The sequence below is a fragment of the Camelus bactrianus genome, chromosome 24 (genome assembly GCF_048773025.1).
Source record: "Camelus bactrianus isolate YW-2024 breed Bactrian camel chromosome 24, ASM4877302v1, whole genome shotgun sequence".
Lineage (NCBI taxonomy): Eukaryota > Metazoa > Chordata > Mammalia > Artiodactyla > Camelidae > Camelus > Camelus bactrianus.
In genome coordinates, this window is record NC_133562.1 from 533168 (window position 1) to 557127 (window position 23960).

Sequence of the window (23960 nt, forward strand, 5' to 3'; positions counted from 1 at the left end):
GCGGACGCCATTGCGCTGCCGCGCGCAGGCGGCGATCTTGTCAGGGGCGCGCCCTGTCGCCGTGTCCCCAAGCCCTTCCCCCGCCCGGTTCTCCGGCCCGGTCCTCCAGCCCGGCTCCCGGCCCGTCCTCTGCCCGGTCCCCCTCCCAGTCCCACCCCGTCCCCGCCCCGTACCCCCGGCAACACGCGCGGCCCGCTGGGCGGGGTTCCGGGGATGAGGCGGCGGCGGCGGCGCGTCGAGACGATGCTCTGCAGCTGAGGAGACGCGGCGTGACCCGCGGGATGGCTCAGCCGGCCGGCCCGGAGGGAGGCGAGGGGCCGCCGGACCCCGGGGCGGCCGCGGGACCGCAGGACGCGCTGAGCCTGGAGGAGATCCTGCGGCTCTACAACCAGCCCATCAACGAGGAGCAGGCGTGGGCCGTGTGCTACCAGTGCTGCGGCTCCCTGCGCGCCGCGGACGCCGGCCGCCGCCAGCCCCGCCGCCGCTTGCGCTCGGCCGCGCAGGTCCGCGTGTGGAGGGATGGCGCCGTCACGCTGGCGCCCGCCGCCGAGGACGGAGGAGAGCTGGGCCCCGCCGCCGGTGAGCCGCCGCCCGCCCCTCGACCCCGCTCCTCCCGCAGGAGGGCCGCGCCGCGGGCCGTCCCCCCACCGCCAGCCATAGCCCCCGGCCCCACGGAGGACGCCCCCCCACAGTCCCCGGCCCCACGGAGGACCCCCCCACAGCCCCCGGCCCCACAGCCCCCGGCCCCACGGAGGACCCCCCACAGGCCCCGGCCCCACAGGCCCCGGCCCCACGGAGGACCCCCGCCGCCGCCACGGGCCTTTCTGTCCCGCGACCCCCACCGCCTCGAGAGGCGGGGGAAGCGGGCCTGGCCTGCGGCGGAGCGCGGCCCACGTAGCTGGAAGCGTGGGCGGGAGCCCCGGCGGCGGCGCAGTAGGGGTGCGGGGTCCGAGGGTCAGTGCGCCGCCGTGGGGCTCCCGCGCCGGCAGGTCGGAAGGGGAGTGGGTCGCGCCCCCCGAGCGCGGGAGGCCGCTTCTGCGCGCTCGTGCGGGCCCAGCTTCGCCTGGTCGCGGTAATTGTGCCGGCGGGAGGGCTGCGCCTTTCGCGAGGAGCCGTCGGCCAGTCGTACTTTTCAAGATTGGCAGCGACATTCCCTCGGTTGGAAATAGAAGGAAATCTGGGCCCTGAGAATTCTATTTTGGGAGACATAGAAGAGACTGAATTATGTTTTTTAGCTTCTAAAGAGTAAGAAGTAATACAGTTTCCCTGAACGTAACAATTTGTTGTGATGAAAAACAGGCTTGTGAAATAAGTTGACAAGATATCGGATAAAGAGATACGGTGGATTTTACGTAGGTCATTGTCTACTGTAAGTTCTTCAGCGTTGTCACCTCCCCATCAACATCTAGGGCTTACCCAGATGTCTACTGATGGTGAAGAGGGGGTTGATAATAGGTTTCACCTGTCTGTTTTTATCTAATGCAGTCTTTTGAGAGACGAATTTTTTAAAAACGTTAAAAAAGATCCACCCTCACTTTTAGAAAGTTGATGGAAGTGTCAAAATGATTAAGGTGTAGATGTAAAATGACATTTTACAGACAGAATTAGTAAGTGACAGAATTAGTAAAATGACATTTAATGATAATTCTTATTAAGTCAGTTAAAATAGAGAACAGTCAAGATAACATCAATTCTTTCAGTTTCTACAGAGCATTTATTATTTATTTTTGATGTCAGGTAAACAGATTTTAGAATTCATTCATGACTGTTATTAGTATGAATGATAACATGTTCACTCAGTGTAACACACTGTCTTTCTGGAGAGAATAGCAGAGTTGTTTCCCACAGCAGCAGTAATGGACTTGGAATCCATCCTCTTCCTCCTTTGTTCTGCTCATGACCTTTGCTGCCAGTTGCTGAGAGCCCAAAGTTGCTGATATGGTCTTGAGCATTTTAGGGTCAATTGATTAAAAATCTGAAAAGTTCATACTAAAATATTGCTTATATTAGACAATTTTATTTCCTCCTAGTAATAAGAGTAGTTGGGTGGCTGTGGAAGGCACAGTGTCTTCTGAACATTTAATTTTGATTCTTGAAAATGCTGTTTAATTTGGTATGTGCACACTTGTATAATTTCTACTTCTAAGGAAGAGTAGTAATCATGACACCTCCGTTCTAAGAAGCACTTTCTTTTCCATTGTAAGATGTGTGACATGATGTATGTTGGCAGTCAAAAGCAGTTACATTTTCATACATTATCTTTTAACTTATTTTCTAAATGAAGGTTTAGGAAGTTAAGTGATGTGCTCGAATTCATACTGATAACTTTGAATTAAATTCAAGTCTTTTAATCTCTAGACTTTATATATTATGAAATGAAACAGATTTGGTTTGAACTGGAATCATAATTCCTTCCCTGTCTAGCTGAGTTACCTTGATTAAGTTCCTTAACCTCCCTGAGTGCCACCTTATCATCTGTAAAATGAGAATAGATCACTTTTTTTGTGACATAGAGGTTTCAGTGAGATGGTATGTGTAGTGACTAATGCAAGGTTCAGAATGGAGCAGGTAGTCAATAACTTGGTTCCCTTCCTCCTCTAATCCTGTAGGCCTTTCACACCACCATGGAACCTCTGTCCAGCTGTTCTGTATTTTTACTTAGAATTGGGATGCATGTCTAGGGCAGGGTTTCTCAGCCCCAGCGCTGACATTTTTGTCTGAATAACTCTTTGTCGTGGGAGCTGTCCTGTGCCTGCGTAGGATGTTTAGCAGTGTCTCTGGTCTCTGCCCACCACATGCCAGTCTGGTCCTGTCTCCTCCCCCTGGTTGTGACTCTAAAGAGTCTCCAAGCATGACCACATGTCCCCTGTGGAGAACCACTGGTCTAGGCAGATGATGGGTGGTGCCCAGGATTGTGGTCAGTGTGGAGAAATGGATCCTGGCTGTAATTCTCAAGTAAGGGAATCTCAGCTGGCCACTGTCCTGCTATTGTGTTGAATAGTTGGTTCTTAACCACTATCAGCAATATCGCTCCATTTAACCCCATAGAAAGAAAGAGCACTTCACATTCATTCAGCACTTCATACGGCCTGTTTTGGGGTTGAATGTAGCAATATTTGATTGTAATCCTTGTTTGCTTTTAATAGTATTGATGTACAGAATATTCATGTTCAGGTTGAATTAAAAATTTAGAAATATACTCTAAGAGAAATAGAAAAATGTGGAAGGCATGGAAATGAAACCAGTATTGGAAGAAAACAATGAAGAATAAGTAATTTTATTTAGCATTCATACGTAACTTAAAGCCATATACTAACATGACCATGAAAGCATTGTGAATAGGATTGAAAGAAATTAAAGAGGGAAAAATTAGTTCTTTAGAGGATATCTTAAGAAAAAGAGATTAAATTATGAATCACGGTCTTGAAACAGTGTATTTTACGAAGTATTTGTGATGGCAGGAGGGCGTTGATTAGAATCAGGAGGGCATATGGTTTGTATTAGGTGGCTTAAAATTTTATTTTCCCCAATGTTTATACACTTGAAGTTATAAAAAGACCTTATTGTTTGGTAAAAGTTTACTACATACAGGTTGATGAAGTTTTCATCAATTTCATCACACCATTAATTAACTAGTTAAAGACACTCAGGCTCTTCATATACGCCTGTTTGTCAGCAGTACACCTATCTGGCCTTTAAACACCTTATGGTATACACATGCTTTAGAAAGTGGTCATTGATGGAGTTTAGGTTATATTTCAGTCTCCACAAGATTAGAACGTGTCTTTTCTGGGATGCCACAAAGAATTATTCACAGTAGTACTAGAGCTTAGAAACATTGCATGGTCTAAGCAGCCTCATAGACTTGTAAATAACCATCTGACGAAAATAACTTGTTTGATTTTGATTTCAAAATTTTTTATGTACCTTTAGCTTTAGCTGTATAAAGAACATTTAAAAAATATGAGCACATCTTGATTTAAAATAATCTTAAGACTGGTAATAGGTTTTCCTGGGAGAAACAGCGAAGGCCTGCGTGCATATTAATAAAGGGATTCCTTGGTATAGGGAACATTGGGGCTTTGTTTGGGATTTGAATAGAGGATATGATCAGTCAAGCTTCTCAGCAAGTTCATGCTAATTTGGTGGGGGAAGTGGTCTTGGAATAATATCCTATTTGGTTTTAAAGAGAGACAGAATATTTGTGGAGAAGATTGAAATAGTGAAAACCTGTTTTCACTAATAATTTTGCTCACTTTTGGTATTTTTCTTGAGTGTTCACATCCTGATTATTAAATGAAAGGAATACTTGAGGTTTGTGTGTGTGTGTATAGGGTAGAGATTGCGTGTGAATGACAGTATTAGGGGTTGGTGAAATACCTTATCAATTTACAGCAATAGGTAAGAATTATTCCGCTTGTACAGTATGTCCAAATATGTGGCGTTAATTCAGTTTTTAAAATACGCATTGAGTCCATACTGTGTGCATGCAGTGTTCAGGTTTCGTGTGTGATTTAATCATAAATAGTTGTAGTCATTATTGAGGAGAAAATAGAACATAATCAGAGTGATCAGTTTACCGTGAAGCTAGTGCGGCTCAGCTTGGAGCCCACTCCTTACACAGTCCCCTTATAGGTCCCTGAGAGGGGCTTTAATCATGTGTTCAGATGATCATTTGCAAAATTAAGATGTCTTAACCATAATCAGTTAAGATTGCTGTCACTTTTTGACTCCAGTTTGCTTTCTGGTGTATTTCCAGTTGAGTTGGGCTGTGTGGGAGTGGCCACAGACATTTTTGAGAGAAATTTTGGAATAATACATTTGTGCTTTTTGTATCTGCATTTCTGCCTTATGCAAGGGAATATGGTGGAAAAATACTACTCATTTACAGATACTGATATGTAAGTAAGTTGGGACTCTGTTGGGAAGTCATTTGCCTTACTAAGAGTTTTGATTCAACTTTAGAAGAAAAAAATCATTGGTCTACCAAGGACTATATGTTGATAAGAGACGATAAGTCGTAGTCTGCCTGTTTTATTTGTAAGGTCAGAATCACTTTCCTGCTTTGTAGGTTCTGTGAAATGGCGACAGTTCTCACCCCACCTTCGTAATAGTGTCATTGGACCATGTAACATTTCCCATTTGCTTCCTGTGGGCCAAGTAGAAAAGAAGAAACTATCCTCTCCCAAATACTTGTTTAAAACTATGCGGGAAAGATTCTGTGTTGCCAAATTACCAAATATAATGTTTTTAAACAAACTTTTTATTTTGAGATAATTTTAGATAGAAGAAAAATTGCGAAGATAGTGTAGAGAGTTCCCGTGTGCCTTTCATCTGGTTCCCCTAATGTCAGCATCTTACGTTACTGGGTACGTTGGTCAGAACTGACTAACCGCAAGTTACTCTTAGCTAAACTGCAGACTTCATTTGGATTGCCCTAGTTTTTCTGTTGGTGTCCTTTTTCTGTTTCAGAACCCCACCCGGGAAACCTTGCTGCATTTGGTTGTCATGTCTCCTTAGTCTCTTCTGCTCTGTGGCCATTTCTCAGACTTTCCCTGTTTCCCACGACCTTGACAGTCCTGAGGAGTACTGGTTGGGGGTTTTGCACAATGTCCTCCCAGTTAGGTTTGCCTGGTGTTTTCCTGACTAGGATGGGTTGTGCGTTTGAGCGGAGAGTACCAGAGAGGGGAAGGGCTCCCCTCATCACATAGGGCCGGGGCCCGGGATGTCCCACAGCACCACTGGTGATCGGCGCCTTGGTTGCCAGGTTTCTCCACTAAAGAGTAACTGTTTACCTTTTTTATACTTTATTCTTTGGGAAGGAGTCACTGGGTCCAGCCTACATTCAAGGAGGCTCTTCCTGCAGCAGTGAGTATCTGCTTAGTATTGTTTGGGATTCTGTGAGGAAGACTTGACTCTTCTCCCTCATTTACTTATTCAGTCATTTATCAAGTCTAGATTCATGTGTATTTTATACTTCGGTTGTGATCCATTACCACATTCTTTCTTCTTTCCGCTTAAATTGTTCCGGCTGTGGCCATTGGAAGCTCTTTCAGGCTGGTTCCCGCTTCCCTTTGTGCCCGTTTTGTGTTTTGAGCACATGGCTTCTTTCTGGCACTACAGGATGCTGCAAGGTGTATCTTGTATATTTTCCGCCCCAGCCCCAGAGTTAGATGTATCTCCAAGGAGCTCAGGGCTGGGTGTCCTTATTGCTACTGAGGTTGTTTTATTTTTAATATAGAAGAAGAATTGAAATTTTAAAAGGTTTTATTATTTTTGTTCAAACTTTGTTAGATTTGGGAAACACCCTTTCTGGTGTCTTCCTTTTACTGGCATGGCCACTGTTGTCTGCTGGTTGGTATATCCACTCCTTTGTTCAGCAGTTGCTTATGGAATACTGCAGAGCCATGTTGAGTAGGGAGGTTCTGAGAGAGCCGTCTGCACAACATGTTTATTAGAAGGGAGAGATACCTGGGAACTGACACCAGAGGAATCTGTGTTGGGTGTAAACTTGGGTATACTGGAGCTGAAGGGAGGTCAGTGAAATGCGGCCACTTGTGTCTAACATCAGCTCCCTTTAGTATTTACTTTAGTGCAGGTATGCCACTGTTGAATTCAAACTAAAACCAGTCTGGGACATTAGTGTAAATTTAGTAAGGATTTGATTGGGGTCATGTATATGGAAAGGCTGTATCCCTCATAATAACAAGATTTGCTGACCCACATTTAGCTTCTGAAAACTGACTCTTAGATCTTTTTATACTACTTGTGCTAATGCATTTTTTAAAATTGGGTCTGTTATCTTTTTCCCTCATAGTTCCCACTTTCTCCCCTGCCTAATCTCATTGGAAGACAAATTCCATCTGATGTACTCCCTTAGTATTTGTATTTCTGGGAGATGAAGATATATATGGAAATAAATGGTTAGTAGTAGTAGAATGCCATTAACAGTCACTGTGGATTGTCTGGTCCTGGGATTAGCCATTTCCTCCTGGATTTTAGTGAAAATATGTTAGAGGAACCCCCTATTACATGTCTTCAGTTACTCATTTCACCAGTATTTGTGTGCCTTCTAGGTAAACTGTACAAGATGTTGAAGAGAAAGAGAGGAAGGAAGGAAGTGCACCCATATATTCAAGATCACAGGTGCATAAATTAACACAGTACAGTAATTCCAAAATAATAGAGATGTGTACAGAAAGCTCTGTGAGTGCAGGGGAGAGAGTGATTGCTCAGTGTGATGTGAGGCAGGATTCTCAGTGGAGGTCTGTTTTATGGAGATCTTGAGGGATGAGCAGTGGGATAAAAGGAGAACTTGTTAGGCAGATGCAACAGTCAACATAAAGGCTTAGAAATGTGGAAGAACTATTCAAAGAACAATGGTACACGGATTGTAGTATGGCATTTGTGCTGACACCCACTTCGCCATTCCAAAAGCAGACACTACTTAATCAGTCATCACATTTTTTGCTGCTGAATGTGTAAGCAGCTCCAGAGATCTCACCAGGGTGCTTCAGGCAGCCACTACCAATTATTTGGAGTTGGCACGTGAGGTTGAACCTGTTTGTCTTCTCTGCAGTGGGCATCCTTAGTGCCTGGAGCATCGGATATGTGTGGGAGTGGTGGAGAGGGAGACAGACTGGAAAGGTGTGCTGACTGGCATCAGGTTTCCTAGTGCTTTTTGTGCTGCGGCTGAGTTTGCACTTATGGTCTGTATAGGCAGTGGAGAGTCATGTGAGGATTTTAAGCAGGAAAATGGTGTAGACAGGTTACTCCAAACAGAAAGATAAACTTTGTAGAAGCTAGTTTGAACTGAGTGAACTGAGGGCAGAGACACTAGGAGGCATTTCACGCTATCATTAGATCTTAGTGGCCTCTAAGTTGTCAAACCAGTTAGGAGTGTTATGGCTGTTCAGACAGGAGATGATGGCGGCCTGAACAAGGGCAGTAGGAATGGGGACAAAGAGTCAGACTGAGAATGATTTAGGAAATAGAACAGGACATGGCTATTCAGTTTGTGATGTGGGGTGAGAAAAAGGAAGGAATCTTGGAAGGCTCGGACCTCCCACCTGGGTGCCTGGATGGTAGGGAAGGCAGGGGCAGGATGGAGTGGGAAGATGATGACTTACACATGCTGGAAATTGAGTTGGCCTGGAAAAATATTTTTCCTATGGAGTCATGTTATTTCCCACGAAGTTCCTTTGCTCTTCCAGAAGGTTACAAATAAACTGTTCAGTGTCACATGGTCACATGAAAAGAACATAAGGGTTGGCTGTAGAAGATGTGGTTTTGTTTCTTGGTTCTGACACTTAGTATTGCTTAGTTACAACTTCAGGCAAGCCATTTAACCTCTGACTCTCCATTTCTTTATCTGTAAAGTAGAAATAATATATGCCTAGCCCTTCTCAGAAAATTGTTGAGAACAAATGAGGGGGTTTATGTGAGGGCATTTTGTCAGCTCATACATACTTAGACATGTATATATTTGCACACATATATGTTTTCACTGAGCCATTTCTTCCCTTGGTAAAAGGATGAGTGTTTCAAGCTACTTTGATTCAAGATTGATAAAGAACTACTAAGAGAGTCTTAAATAAATGTGTATTTGAAGTCCATAAAATGATTCTTGAGGTTGAAAGAAATCTGAAGTGTTGGTCTTCATCCTGTCATTAGATCTTGGTTGCCTCAGGTGCTACACCAGGGCTTTAGTGTAGATTGTAATGGGCTGAAGAGAGCCCAGCAGAATGACAGAGGAAGTTCACTTGTGTTTGACTACCATTGATTGTAGCCTTTAAATTTAAAAAAATCATATGGTATTCTTGAATTTAGCTTTTCACTCACTTTATTTTCTAACTTGTTTGATATTATTTATTAATAATTTAATCTAGCCTCTTTATATCCCTGGCGAGTGTTGGGGGGCTTCTTTACATAAGTAATAAAGTAATGTAAATAAAACTTTCAGCGCTAAACTGTTGGAACCAGCTTCATTTGAGAACTGTAAGATAAGGTGCAGCTTAGATGAAACATTTGGCTTATTCTATTGCCTGATGTGTGTAAAATTAAATTTTATTGGTGGGAAATGATTAACTTTTAAAGATTTGTTTAAAAATTGTCTGATGATAGTTGCTTCCTAACTTTGATCTTTTTGCAGTTAACAATCATTTTTATTCTACTTGCATTTGAGGAACTTAATACTTTACTGATAGGTATAATAAGAATATAACTTATGAAGTTAGTTGCAGAAAGAAGGTGTTTCTTGGTATATATATAGTAAAGGTTAAATAGCTAAAAACTTGTGCCTAGGTAGTTTTTACAGTTTAAATCAGATGCACCCAATCTTGATAGAGGGTAAGTAACATATATGGGCAAGTGGATATGGATGGCAGTTACGAGGCTGCCAGATTATCTGAAGGAGCTTGAGTTTGGTGTAGAAGTACCTGACATACCTCTCTGGCAGGGTTCCTGTTGGCTAGGATGGTGTCAAATGTGAATGGAGGCCGCAGTGGAGAGGAAGTTCTACGGAGAATACACAGAGTGTGTTTTAAAAAACAGAATTCTTCAATTGACAGGAAATATGAGAATATTTGGGATCATCACCTGCTAGTCAGCTTTTTAAAATAATTTGACTTGGGGAGGTTCCCCTCCAGGTTCTCCTCCTTCTTGAAAAAAAGTGATACAGTGCTGTGATCTCAGTGTATTTTTCAGGTCTCATGAAGTTTAGGCAACTCATTTTTGGATTAATATCACTAGGGAAATTTGTTAACCCAAATTCACACTGTACACAAAAAGAATCCCAACTTCCATCATCTGATCCCAACACAGGAGTGTCAGAAATGTGACCTCTGCACTGCTCCCCACCCCCCTTATGTCCCTGTGAAAAAGAAAACATTGCTGCATGGTCACACTTGCCTGCAGAGCTCTTCTGAAGGTAGCATCCTCAGCAGCTGCTGCCGTTCGGTTAGAATCTGCATGAGAGGTGAAGCCTGTTTGCTGTTACAGTCTTTGAGTGTTGCCAAATTACATAAAATAGACAAAGTTACATTTGAGTTTTGTTGAAAAAAGTTATGCTGAAACTGAAGTAATATTTTCCAGTGAAAAATACTTGACATTTAATGATATTTGTTGTATGAGCTGATTTAGTTAATTAAGGTTGCTGAATAGAAAGAAAAAAGTAACACTCCAGTAATTAACAAAATGTATTATTATAACTTTTATTGCAGAACAAGGTCAGTTATATCTTCTTACTCTTGGACTAGTTTGGGAGAGTTTGGGGTCTGGACCAAACTTCTCCCTAGATTTGGGAGGCAGTGGTGCTGGAAGAGGGACAGAAATTGGGGTGCTGGTTCCGTCAGGCAGCCAGCCGGGCTTGCTCATTGGAGGAGCAGGAAGAACTAGAAAGGGAGGCCAGGCTGCAGGTAAGGGCCAGTCCGTGGTCTGTGCTGGGGGGTCTGGAGTTGTTTTTAGTTACTGATACCAGGTCCAAGGGCTAGATAGTCCCTAGGAAGGCACCCAGCAATAATAAGCCAAGCCAAGGCGTCCTTGCCCACCCCCCCCTTTTCTTTTAAATGAGCAGATTTAGTCACAGGTTCTAGGATGCAAAGTACAGACTAGTTCTCAGAATTAAAGCAGAAGCCCCCATGTTTCAGAATTGGGATAAACTTGAAGTTTATGGCAAAGGTGACTTGAGGCTGAAGGTTCTAGAGCCTGGCTTGGGGCTGAGTCTACCTTTGGGGATCAGATGAGCTCAAGGAAAGAGAGTTAAATTCTGGGGAGAACCTGTTAAACTGACATATTGTCCCTGAACGAAGAGATGACTGCTCTGTCCATAGTGTAGTGAGATTAAGGGTCATATTCCTCACCAGGGCCAGGGTCAAAAATCATTTGTCTGTAAGAGCACCACTGGGTTATACAAGGACACGTGCATGTCTTTATGCTTCTATGCTTGCTTAAAATGGTAAGATTATGCTCCACATCTGTTGAGATGTGATTAGGTGCATTCCCCATGGCTATTCAGGGGCTTCTTTGTTTTATTGAGAGGGTTTAAATAAAGCTCACCTAAACACCAAGTATTTTTGTTCTCTGCCCACAGTTATTTGTAATGATCAGGGGACAGGTAAACCAAAGTAATACTTAGCAAAAATTTATTCTTAATATTCTTGAACTCCCCCCCCCCCCCCGTGCTGACCCGCTCTTCATTTTGGGCCCCCATGTCTTCTTAATCTCTCCCTTACTGAGCTGGGACACCTGGCTTGGGTCAGCACCTGGGCTCTTTGACCTTCACTAAATCATTTTATTCTTGAGAGCTTGAGCTTCCTCAGCTGCTAAGATGAGGGTTTTGCACCAGTGCTTCTCAGGTCTGGGCACTGCAGCAGCATGGAGAGTATGCTCCATCTGTATACAGCAAGTATGGATTAATTTTAAGTATTAATGAGTTATTTCATTGACCATAATTTATTTTCTTAGAATTTAAAAAGATTGTGGGGTTGGTTTGAATGGCATGTATTTCTAGAAATGTCCAGGAAATTTTGGATGGATGTCTTTGTCTTTAATACATTTCTGGCAGAGGTGTTCGGAATAGTTCCATTGATTATAGCATTTCCTTTAAGGCTGGGGTCTTGTAAATACAATTATCAGAGTATCTGAATGAAGTTTTCAACCAGAGTTGTTGAGGGTAGGGAGAGGAACAATTATGGTCACCAGAACATTCTTAGAGTGCTGTCAGTTTTCGAAGGCATACTTGAGGGGTGAGATAAGCATCTCAGAGGTGTGCCAGGCAGTGGAGGAGGAGACAGGGTGGAGAGAGGTGGTGACAGCACGAGGGGAGGAGAGTCTCTCGCATCTTCAGAAAAGCTCAGTGGATGTATGAAGTGCCCGCGTGGCCTGTCACGGCTGACACAGCATGTCCAGGTGCAGGAGACGCTGGGAGCTGACAGGTGGGGTAGTGGGCTTCCTACTCACAGGCCAGGGCCCAGGCGAGGGCTTGTCGGTTCTGTCTAGATATCTGAGGGGCCAAGCAGTCTGTTGACTACAGCTTTTTGGGTTTGGAAGAGGAGTCTTTCTGACTTATTTTATCACTGGAAAGATGGCTTTCAAGACTTAAATGGTTGACAGAGCTACTGTTTATCAAGTACTTACTGTGTGACAGCCAACAGACTGAGCAGTTTAGTTTATTGCATTTGATCTTCACAACATACTTACGATAGGTACTGTTACTAACCTCCACTTTACACGTGGAAGGTGAGGTGTAGAGGCCTTAGATACAGCCAGCAGCCCGCTTGGGGCTCAGACCCCAGAAGTCTGGCCTGGAGTCCTTGCTCCTAGCCAGTGTGCTCTATTGTCTTGTGCCCTGTGGGTAAGTTCTTACTGTGGATCATTCGCTGTGGGATTAGCCTGTGCACAGGACAGCCTGAGGGTCACGGGTGGGGTGGTGAGAGGATGTTATCTTGCTTTGGTTTTTTGATTGTTTGTGTATTTGTTTTCTGTAACAAATCACCAATAATTTTGTGGCTTAAAACAACACAAAAATTATTGTCCTGCGTTCTGGCAGTTAGAAGACTGGAAATGGGTTTTATGGGCTAAAATCAAGGTGTTGGCAGGGCTGTATTCCTTCTGGAGGCTTCAGGGGAGAATCTGTTCCTTGCCTTTCCATCCAGTCTCTAGAGACTTTCCACGTTCCTTGGTTTTGTATCCCCCTTCCTGTAGTAAGTCACTCTAGCCTCTGCTTCCATCATTGCGCCTCCTCCTCTGACTCTCTTGCCTCTCCCTTACAAGGCTCTTTGTGGTTATGTTGGCCCCACCTGCGTAACTCAGGATACTCTCCGCATGTCAAGACCCTAATCACAGCTGCAGAATCACTTTGCTATGTAAGGTACATATTCACGAGTTCTGGGGGTCAGGACGTGGACATCTTTGGGGGGCTGTCATTGTTTAGCTTATTATAGTCTCTTTATTTATGGGCTGATGATACAGGTGGCCACTCCAGGATTTCTTATTTTCAGTTTTGAGTAATAGCTAGTGAAGCCTCCCTTCCCACCTCCCTGGCCAGAGCCGTGGCTCAGCTCCATTTGATACCGTCACCCCAGACACGGTCACGGGAGAGGCGTGTGTGTGCTAGGAAGCTCTGGGGACAGGTGTACAGTAAGAGGTAGTGGTTTTAAAGATCTCAGTGAACAAGCAGAAAAATAAGCAGAATTTTACAATAATCCGTCATGTGATTTATCTAATTTTTGTATTTCAAAGTCTGTACCTGTTTTACATGGTTGTAATCTGGTAGACACAAACATTTATATTCGACGTCTCTGTCACACATTTCATCACAAGACTCTTGAGGGCTAACTGAGATCTTTCTGCTGACTCGCCATGCCAGCTCTTCTTGGGGCTTGATTTTCGTGTTTGCGCGTCGCCCTTCTTCCCACAGGGCTGTCATGATGCGCCCAGCCTGGGTTGCGGAGCCCCTGCTGTGGGCATTGTGCAGAGCCTTTCAAGGCATTTTTTTCCCCATTTAATGGCATTTAATCGGCCTCCTGGGGTAGTAATTATCACCTTTTTTGTAGGTGAGAAAGCAGAAAACTCTGGGAAGTATCTTATTTTTAAGTCATATCATACAATTAGTAAGTGATGGAACTGCCATTTGAACTGAGGACAGTCAAAATCTAAAGGCTTCTTCTTATTCTACCACATGGTTTTTACCAAGGCGGCTAAGAGAGAGGCTTATTTACGTAAACTGTTGCTAAATATCAGTAGTTGTGAAGAAAATACGTTAGCACAGGGCCATTGTGGTGGAAAGTTAAATTTTATTTCATTCTTCGTGACAGCCAGAAGAAGAGACTTGATGAAACGCTGTAGTCGGTTAGTGAGGATAATGCCTTTCCCCAGTTTTCTCCTATGTCTCAATTCTAAATCCCTGTTACTCTTTGAGCATCTATACTAGTGAATTTGTTTGACCTAGGGGATGATAATTTGATAATTTAACAGTCAAAATAAAAGTATCCTTAATGTAGCTATTTCTTGTGTCAAATGCATAGCATTTTTTTCTTATTAAAAATGTACCTTTGCAAAAATGACTTTGTTGGGGGAGATGGGTATAAGCTAATAATTACATAGTATCATTGTCCTAACTTGATACAGAAACAGCAAACAAGTATATGCTGATCATGGATTCTAAGCCCTCAGTGACCATGATGTTTCAGAAATACACATGTGATTAGGCTGCAGGAATTAGTTTGTTGCTAAATTTCAGCCTGTTAAGTGTTCGAAACTATTCTCTTTTATTTCTAATATTAATGTAAGAACTGTCCAAAAAGCATACTTACTGTACTTCTGTTTTATAAAGTATTAGAGATCTTACACTAATGCTTTTGTTGATCAGTTTTGATGAAGTCTTTGAGAGTACTTTTCTTGAAAAAATGAAGCATGTTCAGGGTGTCCTGGTTTTCTTCTCACCCTGACCCAGCCCACCAGCAGCTCCTGTGACTTGTGCTCCTGAGTCGTATCTTGTATCCTCTGCTTCTCTTCCCGGACGCTGCCCCGCCTCGGGCTGGTGGCCCCCATTGCCCTCCAGGATAGCGACGGTAGCCTCCTCACTGGCTGTGGGCTTTCACTGTGACCCTCTCCGCTGCATTCTTCATGTGGCACGACTGACCTGGAAACCTACCCAGCACCAGCTCACGCTCCAGTAGCTTCCCTTTGTGCTTGACCTCAAATCGAAACTCCCTGTACTGTCCTTCAAGGCCTGAGGTGTCTGCCCCGCCTGTCCTTGCAGACCCTCCCAGGGCCTTACTGCAGGCTGCTACCTGGTTGTGGACTATAGCTTCTTCCCCAGCCCTGCGCTGCAGTGATCTGCTCCCCAGCCTCAAGGTCTCTACTTAAATGCCATCTCCTCGTGGAGTCTTGCTGGCAGTTTTCTTTCTCTTCCTTTTCTGTCCTTAGCAGCATTCATTACCAGTTGTAATTATTTTACCTGATTGCTTTTTTTTGCTGTTCACTAAAATGTAAGCTCCATGGGGCAAGGACCATGTTTGGCTTGTTTGCTACTTTGTCATCACAGTTACCAGTAGTATTTAGTAAGCATTCAACAAATAATGTATTGAACGGGGTGGGGGCGGGGGTCAGAGGCAAGCTGGCAAGGTGGCACTGCCTAGTTTGGTCACCTAGGACGAAGTTGGAGGATCATTCTGAGGGCCATTTTTTCATCCTGAAGATTACAAGGTTTCTGTGTCTTTGATGGGCATAGTTTGCCTTCTGCTTATTCAGCTGATCTGAATCATGTTGATAATGTGACTGTGTGATCATTCACCTGTATGCTGAGGTTTCTACTCCAAAGACTGGAGTACTGCCTTAATTTAAAAGTATTATTCATCTGCATGAACATCGGTGAATTTTTTTGAAACTCTGCCTTAATTTCTGTCACATAGTTGTGTGAGTCATCAGAATTTGTGATTGCATTGAGGTGAGGCCATTCCAGACAGTGTGCCATGTGAACTGCCGAGGCTCTGAGTGGCCTGTTAAGGCGGACATATTCGTGATGTGTTCCCTCTGGTACCTTATTGAGCAGGATCATCTGATTACCAACTTTTGACATTGAAAATGTCTGATAAAGAGGACAGTGTTGCTTAGGCAATGAGTTCTTTATGACCCATTTCATACTAGGAATAGTGTGGCTTTTTAAAGCCATTCTGTGTCATTTTATAGGAAGACATTAGTTTTTCTATTTCCTGGACACGAGGGAACTTGTCTAGCAAATCTTAAGAGCATCAGATACTTCAGAATGAGTTAAAAAGAAGGGTCTAAACCAGCTTTGATTCTTGTAGCATTGTTAAAATGTCCATTCCTTTTGAGAAACACTGAACTGGATCTTTGGCTCGCTGTGCAAATCACCCCTCTTCCTAGTGGGTGAGTGCTTTGATGGTGTTGGAATATTTTGAAGCTTAATGTTTAAATACCGTTTCAGATATTTCTTTTTATTTTACATCGTCACATAGTTAATCTAGCCTTCTAATTAAACTCACCCTGATAAAAATGAATAGAATCAATAAATCAATAAAGTTGTTACTTTCATTGAAAGAACTAATTGACTGCATTTAATAATGGGAAACCTTGGTTGGGCTTACCATCAGCTTCGGTTACTGGGGTAGTAAAAAGTGGAGGCATAAGATTCTAGGTTTTAGAGGGATCCCTTATGTCTGGTTCTGTAAGACAGAGGTGGCCAGCCTTTGAAGAAGAGCTCAAAGGTTGTCAGATGAAAACCCCAGGTGCTATCCTGGCAGTTTCTAACTGTTGACTCGGGGGTGCCCTTCCCCAGAAACAGTGGCATCGGTGGTGGGCAGCTGGGCCGCGGGCCGCTGCAGGTGGGAGTGGAGGAGCAGGCTCACAGAGGCCCACTGCTGCTCCTGCTGCCTCGGTGCCATGGTCTCTGCGCTCTGTCATTTCGTGCGTGCATGTGGCTCCTCAGGCTCAGATTACCTATGGATTGGGCAGGATCGTTTCTGAGGTTCCTTTAGACTCTACTGTCCTGTAACTGGGATGTTCTGATTCCTGGGTCAGGGTCTGGGCAAGGATTTGGATGGCAGAGTGGTGCAGGTGGTCCGGCACTTCGTACCTGACCACCTTTTCATGTTTGGATGACTTAGTCATGAGTTCAGATGGATAACCAAAAGTGGTGTGTGTTCTCACAAAAATTTTTGGTACTCTTACAGAAAAGCATTTTCAGTTTTATAATAGAGGCCATTGGAAAAAAATCTTATTTCATAGAATTTGTACCCTTTTGACATCACTCATTCTTTGAGTGCTTTGTTACCTTCTGGTTCAAGAAGATGTTCATCTTAGCTTGCAGTTTCTCTTTCCCAACCCTGGTTTCAGCTGATTTCCCGAGGAGTCCTGACTCCTTGGAGGGGAGTGGGCTAGGCGAGCCTTTGCAAACTAGGGTGCTGTTACTCCTCCCTCTTTTGGAGGGCGGAGCTGGGAGCAGAAGGTAGGTTTTGTGGTGTGTACTACGTCTAGCTCCAGTTCTCACGCAGGACTCTTCTCTCCCCACACGTGAGGTTTGTGGGTCCTTCCTCCCTGCACTGATGACTCCGAGCAGTAGCACTGTGTTTACTGGTTTGCTCAGTGCTGCAGTACATACAACATCGTTTCAGACTTTTTCACCAACACTACTACCAACGACAAACCTACTACATGAAACTCTGAATTTCTCTGTATTTCTCTGTATCTGAGAATATATCATACTGAAGAGGTACATCCATGTACTCTCAAAGGGGTTACTCTCTGTTATAGCTTGTCTTAGTACCGTGTTTCTGCCTCCCTTCCACCTCCTATTCAGAGTTAGACACTCAGTAAACGTTTGCTCAGAGGTATTCTGTGCCCTTTGAGTTATTTCTGTTCACAGTACTTTCCTAGGTTAAATTAATTACCATTTCTGTAGGAGTCAAGTACAATTAATCTATCAAAAGCACTAATATTCTGAGCAGTCATATATAAATAAATAGAAAGATAATATGTAATATGATGTATGTAACTCTGTAACATTTAATTTTATGTAACACTAAATAATATATAAATAACAGTTATATATTTATCAAACTTATATAAACACATATATTAAACCCGTGTTATCTATGTGTTCATATAATCTTTAATTATTTATTGCTTATATATCATTTTAAATTCACTCAACCCAACGTTTCTTAAATTCTGGTCTCAATTTCTGCCACTATTTCACGTAAGGATCATTATTAGGTCTTCAGAAATTGTGGGTTTCATCTTTATATGCTTCCCAACTCTTAAGATGAAAAATAAAAACATTATTTATGATTTTTTTGGTGGTATCATTGTAGAGTCTAAGGTATATAAATTCTGTCTAAGCATAAAAACAACCACAGACTGATGGAACAACCCCTGTAGGCGAGGTGTAGGGGTACTAGGCTGGGGAGAGGAAGGAGTTAGCTAGGTGGGAGGATAGTTTTGGGTAGAGGAAAAGAGGTAGACGTAAATGTGTATTTGAACTTAGGACAATGAAACTCAAGAAATATAGGCTGGGGAAATTAAATTCTTTAGTACCCAATGTAAATATGTTATTTATTGTTTTTTATTAAAACTGTTTAATAGAGGAGGGTGTAGCTCAGTGGTAGAGTGTGTGCTTCGCATGCATGAGGTCCTGGGTTCAATCCCCAGTACCTCTGTTAAAAAAAAACACCTAAGTACCTCCACCCAATAAACAAACAAACAAACAAATAAATGATTCTCCTTTAAAATAACTTTTTTTTTTAATTTAAAAAGTATGTTTTAATCACCCAAATTGACAGAAATATATAACTATACATGTTCCTTGGTATTATGTCTCAGTGATGGAGAAAATGTTAATGGTGGTGCAGCCAAATATAGTTCAGTCTGGTTATCCTCTGTTGATTAGAATTATTACATTAATTATATGATTTTGTCTGTTAACATCTTAAAGAAAAACAACCATCGTATATTAAAGTAAATAGGAGCTTGAAACATTTCTGATTTAATTGAAATGATCATTGTATCTTTAAACTGGAAATATATTTGGGGACAAGCCCAAGAGTCTTTTAAAGGTTTTTAAAGGCATTTCAGAGTATTTTAAAAGTTACCTTTTAAATGCCTTTACAACATTTAAGATATTTCAAAAAGAAACCAAGGTAAAATATTTTTGCTTTACTTCCATTAATTTATATAGATGCATATTAAATATGTGCATGTGTTTTACACCTTATTATAATTGAGCATATTCTTCCCATCTTTTTCTTTATTATATTTTTATGGGCCTATTTAAACTTAAACCTCTAAACAGGACCTTCTAGAATGTTTGATCATTCTAGCACCTTTTGTTTGTATAGATTTTCATAGACATAATGAAGCTGTAGTCAGAATAGCTCAAATATTCTTTATGATAAAAAAGCCAAAATCCTCTGAAAGTAACTTTTTGTGTTTTTATTACAGGTAAATTGGGATATTCACATTGTACAGAAGCAGAGGTAAGAGAAATGATCAAATATTTCCTAGTAAAGCAGCTTTGCAGTCCTTTTTGGACTAACTTGAAGTATTGAACTATCACATTGGGTCTTTGGTCTTCTGATGAGGATGTGTTGAGAGCAGGCATGTATCTTGTCATTTAGGGAGAGTAAAATGTGAAGAAAAATCAGTTTTCTTGACCATATATTTAAAACGTCAGCGTGTGTTATAAAGATCAGCTTAATCATAGTTTAAAATTTTCCTGTGTTATTATGTGTGAAACAGATTTAGCTAAGATTCAGAGCTCTTAATAAAAAATAGTATGAGTTCAGTTTTTTTGTCATCCAGTCTAGGTGTCAAAATAAATCATTCAAATGTGCTGGACTCCTGTGGAGCTGCCTTGATACAGGCAAAAACAGGGATTTGGAAAGTGTTTCAGTAAACTCAGTAAAGACTTCGTCATGCTTTGTCATTTGTATAAGTAGGTTTATTATTTTTTAATAACAAATAATTTAATTCCGAACCCTGATTGTGACATTTAAGGAATTTGCACGTGACTCCATGTGTCCCCTGAGGACATTTCGAGGGCGACACTGAAACGCGAGGGCATCATGAGTTAAGTATGTGTGGTGCTCTTTTCCGGAGCTTTTGCATCATCGTTACATTAGGAGTCTTAGGTCTTCTGTTAATGACAGTGCCTGATTAAGGATTTAGGAAGTTATTTTTCTTTTTTTTATAATATATCTACATGCTGATGTAGGTTTTATTAAATTTTAATTGTTATTTTAAGTAAAATGCAAGCTTCCTAATGGATTGTATTGTATAATAAAGAAGCAAAAGTAATTTATTCTTTTTTTGCATTTGGAAGTTTTTCATTGTGTTTTTGTATTTCCTATTCAACTCTGGAAGTAGAGATAATTTTTTCCAAATTAGCTGTAAAAGTGGGCAAGAATTTAATATTTTTATGTTGAGAGAATTTTTAATATATTGTTCAATATGATATAAATGAGTGGGATTTGATTTGAATAATAGATACAAGTTCTTTCTGTGGTTTCTTGTGTGTGTCTCTCTAGCTATGTAATTTTTTTTTCTGAGGTTTTATTATCAATAGGTGCTGAGTTTTTTCCAAATGCTTTTTCTGCACAGATTGATAGGCGCATGCAATTTTTCTTCTTTTGCTTGTTAATTAGATAGATTACATTGGTGATTTTCAGATATTGAACCAGTCTTGCATCCTGGGCATAAACCCTACTTGGTCATTTTGCATAATTCTTTTTATATATTATTAAATTCTGTTTGCTAATATTTGCTTGAGAAGCTTTGAGTCCATATTCATGAGGCATAACAGCCTGTAATTTGCATACTTCACGTGCGCTCTCTTTCTCTTAATGGTACTGTTTTTATCTGATTTCAGTTTTAGGGTATCTAGTTATGTAACTTTGAGCAAGTAATATTTTCTTTCAGAACTTTGGCTTTCTTATTTATAAAATGTTAATGGTAATCTCTATTAACCTTATGGGTCATGAAATTTTAAAGAGATAATATAGGTGAAAATGTTTCATAAACCCTAAAGATGCTATTATCTATATCAAAATGATACAAATATAATCAGCATTCATCTGCAGTTAGGTAATGAAATGTGAGGACTTTACATACAAGGCATAGATGTAAGTCTCATTATTCTTACTATATTGTGTTGCCATAAAATCAGTATGGTTTTAACATTTTGTTTAGGACTTGCTTTGTGTAGGAATGTCACTTCATTTTATCTCTGACGTGATAGCTCTTATCCTTTGATCCGTAACTTAGGTCACGAAAAGAATTGGAACCTAAACAGAACTGTCCTTCAGAATTTTTTTTGTATAACTATTTGAAAAGGAAAAAAATCACAAGAAATAAAAAGTTCAATCTGATACTTAGTTGACAAAATGGTTTTGGGGTATTTTGGGGGGTAACAGTGGTTATGAACTCTGGGAAGGAGATTGGGATTGTGGATGGTGATTTATCTACGTCGTTTGGAGTTTTTTGAAATGAGAGTGTCTCTTTGGTGATTAAAATATTAATGAGAGTGTATTACTTTGGTGATTAAAATAATAAAAAGGGGGGCAATAGAGGCAGTGGGAATGTTTTCAAGAAGTTTGACTTGCGGGGAGGAAACAGTTTAAGTAGGAAATTTTGTTTCGTTGTTAGGTTGAGGAAGATGGTGCATTTGGTGCTGGTGGAGGTAGTAAGGAGAGAGAGGGAGACCCGAGTCCACGTGAGGGAGTGGGTATCCGCCGGAACCAGACTCGTCTGTCATCTAGAGATGGCTTGACTATAGAACAGTGGTTCTCTGAGGGTGAGGCGAAGGCTCTGGGGGTTCGTGGCACCCTTTCACAGTCAGGCTGTTTTCAAAGTAGTACTTAGGCACTGTTTGCCCTTTCGTCTCATTCTCTTGTGAGTGGACAGTGTAGTGAGTGTACAGGGGCCCTTCGGAGGCTGCGTGACTGCACAGCAGGATGGTCATACCAGACTGACTGCAGAAGCTGAGGGCAGATGCAGCCGGCTTTCATTAAGCATGACCTTCAAGAGTTTTGCAGAAATGTAAAACAATACCACCCCTCTCACTTTTTTTTTTTTTTTGAAAATTTTGGGAGTTTCTTTTTATAAAAATGTTACTAAGACGTATTAACATGTTTAATATTATAGCTAAACAATTTAATTTGAATGACTGAATCAAATTTTCTCAGTTTTAACTTGTAATACAGTAAATGTTTGAAGGATTATAGCTCATGTAAACAAAAACTCCTTGGATGCTCTAATAATTTTTGAGTGTTAAAGGATCCTAAAACTAACCGGTTTGAGAACTGTTGGGCTGGGGCCCGCAGGGCAGAGGTACTTCTTCCTGAGAAACAACATTAAGGGTGGAGAGAGGTGAAACCAGAGCCCTGAGGTAGACAGCGGAAGTTGAGGAAATCCTTGATACACAATCAGATCTAAGCCAGTCTGTTTTGTCTGTGAGAAGACAGGGTCATTTTTGAGTGTGAGGTATGCTGGATTGGAAGGTGGTTGCTGGAGCCCCTTTTCACCCTCAGTTGTTACTCTGTTGAGAAAAGAGAGTCCCAGTTCCTTTTGTAAGTTAACAGCCCCATCAAGCTCTCACTGAAATTGGGTCCAGTCCAAGACAGGGCTGCTGGCCAGTTGTGCAGACGCATAGGAGTGGGAATGACGCTGGCTGGGGTCAGGTATCTCATTGGGTACCACGTCGTGACGCCGGAGTGCCCCAGCCCTTCTCGGTTGGATGGGCTGTTGTGGGGAGAGGCAGGTAGGGGCATTTGTGCCCGAGCTCAGTCCACGCTCCCCCCTTTTCTTCTCACCTCTCGCCTCATCTGAAAGGTGGGTTGTTGGGCAAGTAGAGCGCTTAGCACAAAGCCTGGCCTGATGAGCACAGCACGTTCTCAGTCTTATTTCCTTGAGGCTCATAGCCCCACCAGGAGCCCGGGAGACATTGTCGCTTTATCTTCCTGACACAGTGCTTGACCGTCTTTAAGTTTTCCTAGTACATAAAAATCATGAATTATTTTCTAGTTTTACGTAAGTATTCTTTTTAATACTTTTCCTATATTCATAAAAACCAACCAAAATTATAACTTTGGAGGAAGCAAGGAGGTCATACATGGGCATTGGTTAACTTTTATGAGATCTTGTATCTCAAGAATAGCTCAGTGTTGCTTAAAATTAGGTGTTTTACTTTATTCCTCACTCTTCGGAAAAATTTTCCTTATACTGAATTATACTAGTATTTTCCAGTATTTGAACTCATGAAGGGAAATCTTTCATACAATTTGTTTTAAAAGACATGAAAAATTTTGACTTTAGGTAGTAATTTACTTTTTTCTCACAACTCTTTGTTTTTTGAAGATATAATTTACATACAGTAAATGTTAACCTTTTTAGTTATAGTTCAAGTGCTGACAAACACCATCCCCACAATCAAGTTCCAGCGCTCCCAGGATGCCCCTATCCCCCTTGTAGTCATTCCCTCCGCAGCCCCCAGCCCCAGCCCCCACTGATGTGTGTTCTGTTCTTTGGCTTTGAGGAGGACCTACAGTGTACATGGTTGGTGATCCTCCCGCGACCTCCCCTCTAGGAGTGGCTCCCAGCTCAGACTGGCAGTTCATAAACTCTCGAGCGCCCGACCTGTGCTTGTTGGGATTTGCCTGTGAGAGGAGCAGTCCCGATCCACAGTTTAGGAGAACTTTCACTCCCAGTTTACCTGCTGCCATTATTTAAACAGTTTTGCGGGTTGTAGTCATATTTGAAGAAAATGGCTAAGCACTTAAAAATACAAAAACAGGAAAAGATTTGAGTTTTCAAGTATCTTAATTGAAACTTTTTCATTGTTTTTAGCTTTCCAGATTTCGTCACATTCTATCTTTTATTAACCACTGTTAATTGTGTAGCGCTCAGAGGCCCTTTTCCTTTAGCAGGGAGAAAGGTTAAATGAGTAACCAGAACAGTCCTGTTTTGTTGGATTAGCTGAATTTTAATTGGAATTGGTTAAAGCATTATATAAAGTTAAATAATTTTTGTCAATACTTTAATATTAATAGAGCTAGTTTGTAAAAATCATAGCAAAAATCGTAGCAAAAATTTAAGCTTTACTGAGGGAAACTATTGAAAAGATTCATGTACACATCTTAGAAGTAAAATTCATGTGTACCGTATGTAAGTAATTACACTGTTTCATTCCCGCCTGCATCTTTTAAAAATACAGCTTACTGTAAGCTGAGTACATTATAGACGTAAACTAATTTAACTCTCACAACTGATTTATGAAGTGGATGCTGTTGTTTGCGTTTTATAGATGAGAGCTGAAGTGTGGAGAGGTTAAGTAACTTGCCCAGGGCCATATAGCCAGTTTGTTGCAGAAGCACGTCTCCCACCTCTCTTAAGTTTGTGCTTTTCCAGCCTTTACTTCTCTGCGTCAGGTGTTTGCGTAATGCTGA

General features: G+C 41.8%; 1 protein-coding gene and 1 non-coding gene across 4 annotated transcripts in view; both read left to right on the top strand.

The window, feature by feature from the left end:
• Positions 1-23960, top strand: part of SPIRE1 (spire type actin nucleation factor 1) — a 140902-nt gene continuing 116942 nt past the window's right edge. For 2 of the 3 annotated variants that reach the window (XM_074352348.1, XM_074352349.1), the window contains exons 1-2: positions 1-579; positions 18961-18995. In XM_074352348.1, the coding sequence (XP_074208449.1) occupies positions 282-579; positions 18961-18995 (333 nt within the window). In that variant the 5' untranslated portion in view covers positions 1-281. The remainder of the gene's footprint in view (positions 580-18960; positions 18996-23960) is intronic. The other variant, XM_074352350.1, reaches the window with a different exon arrangement.
• Positions 18107-18179, top strand: TRNAA-CGC (transfer RNA alanine (anticodon CGC)). Its single transcript has one exon. It is a non-coding gene; the product is annotated as a tRNA-Ala (tRNA).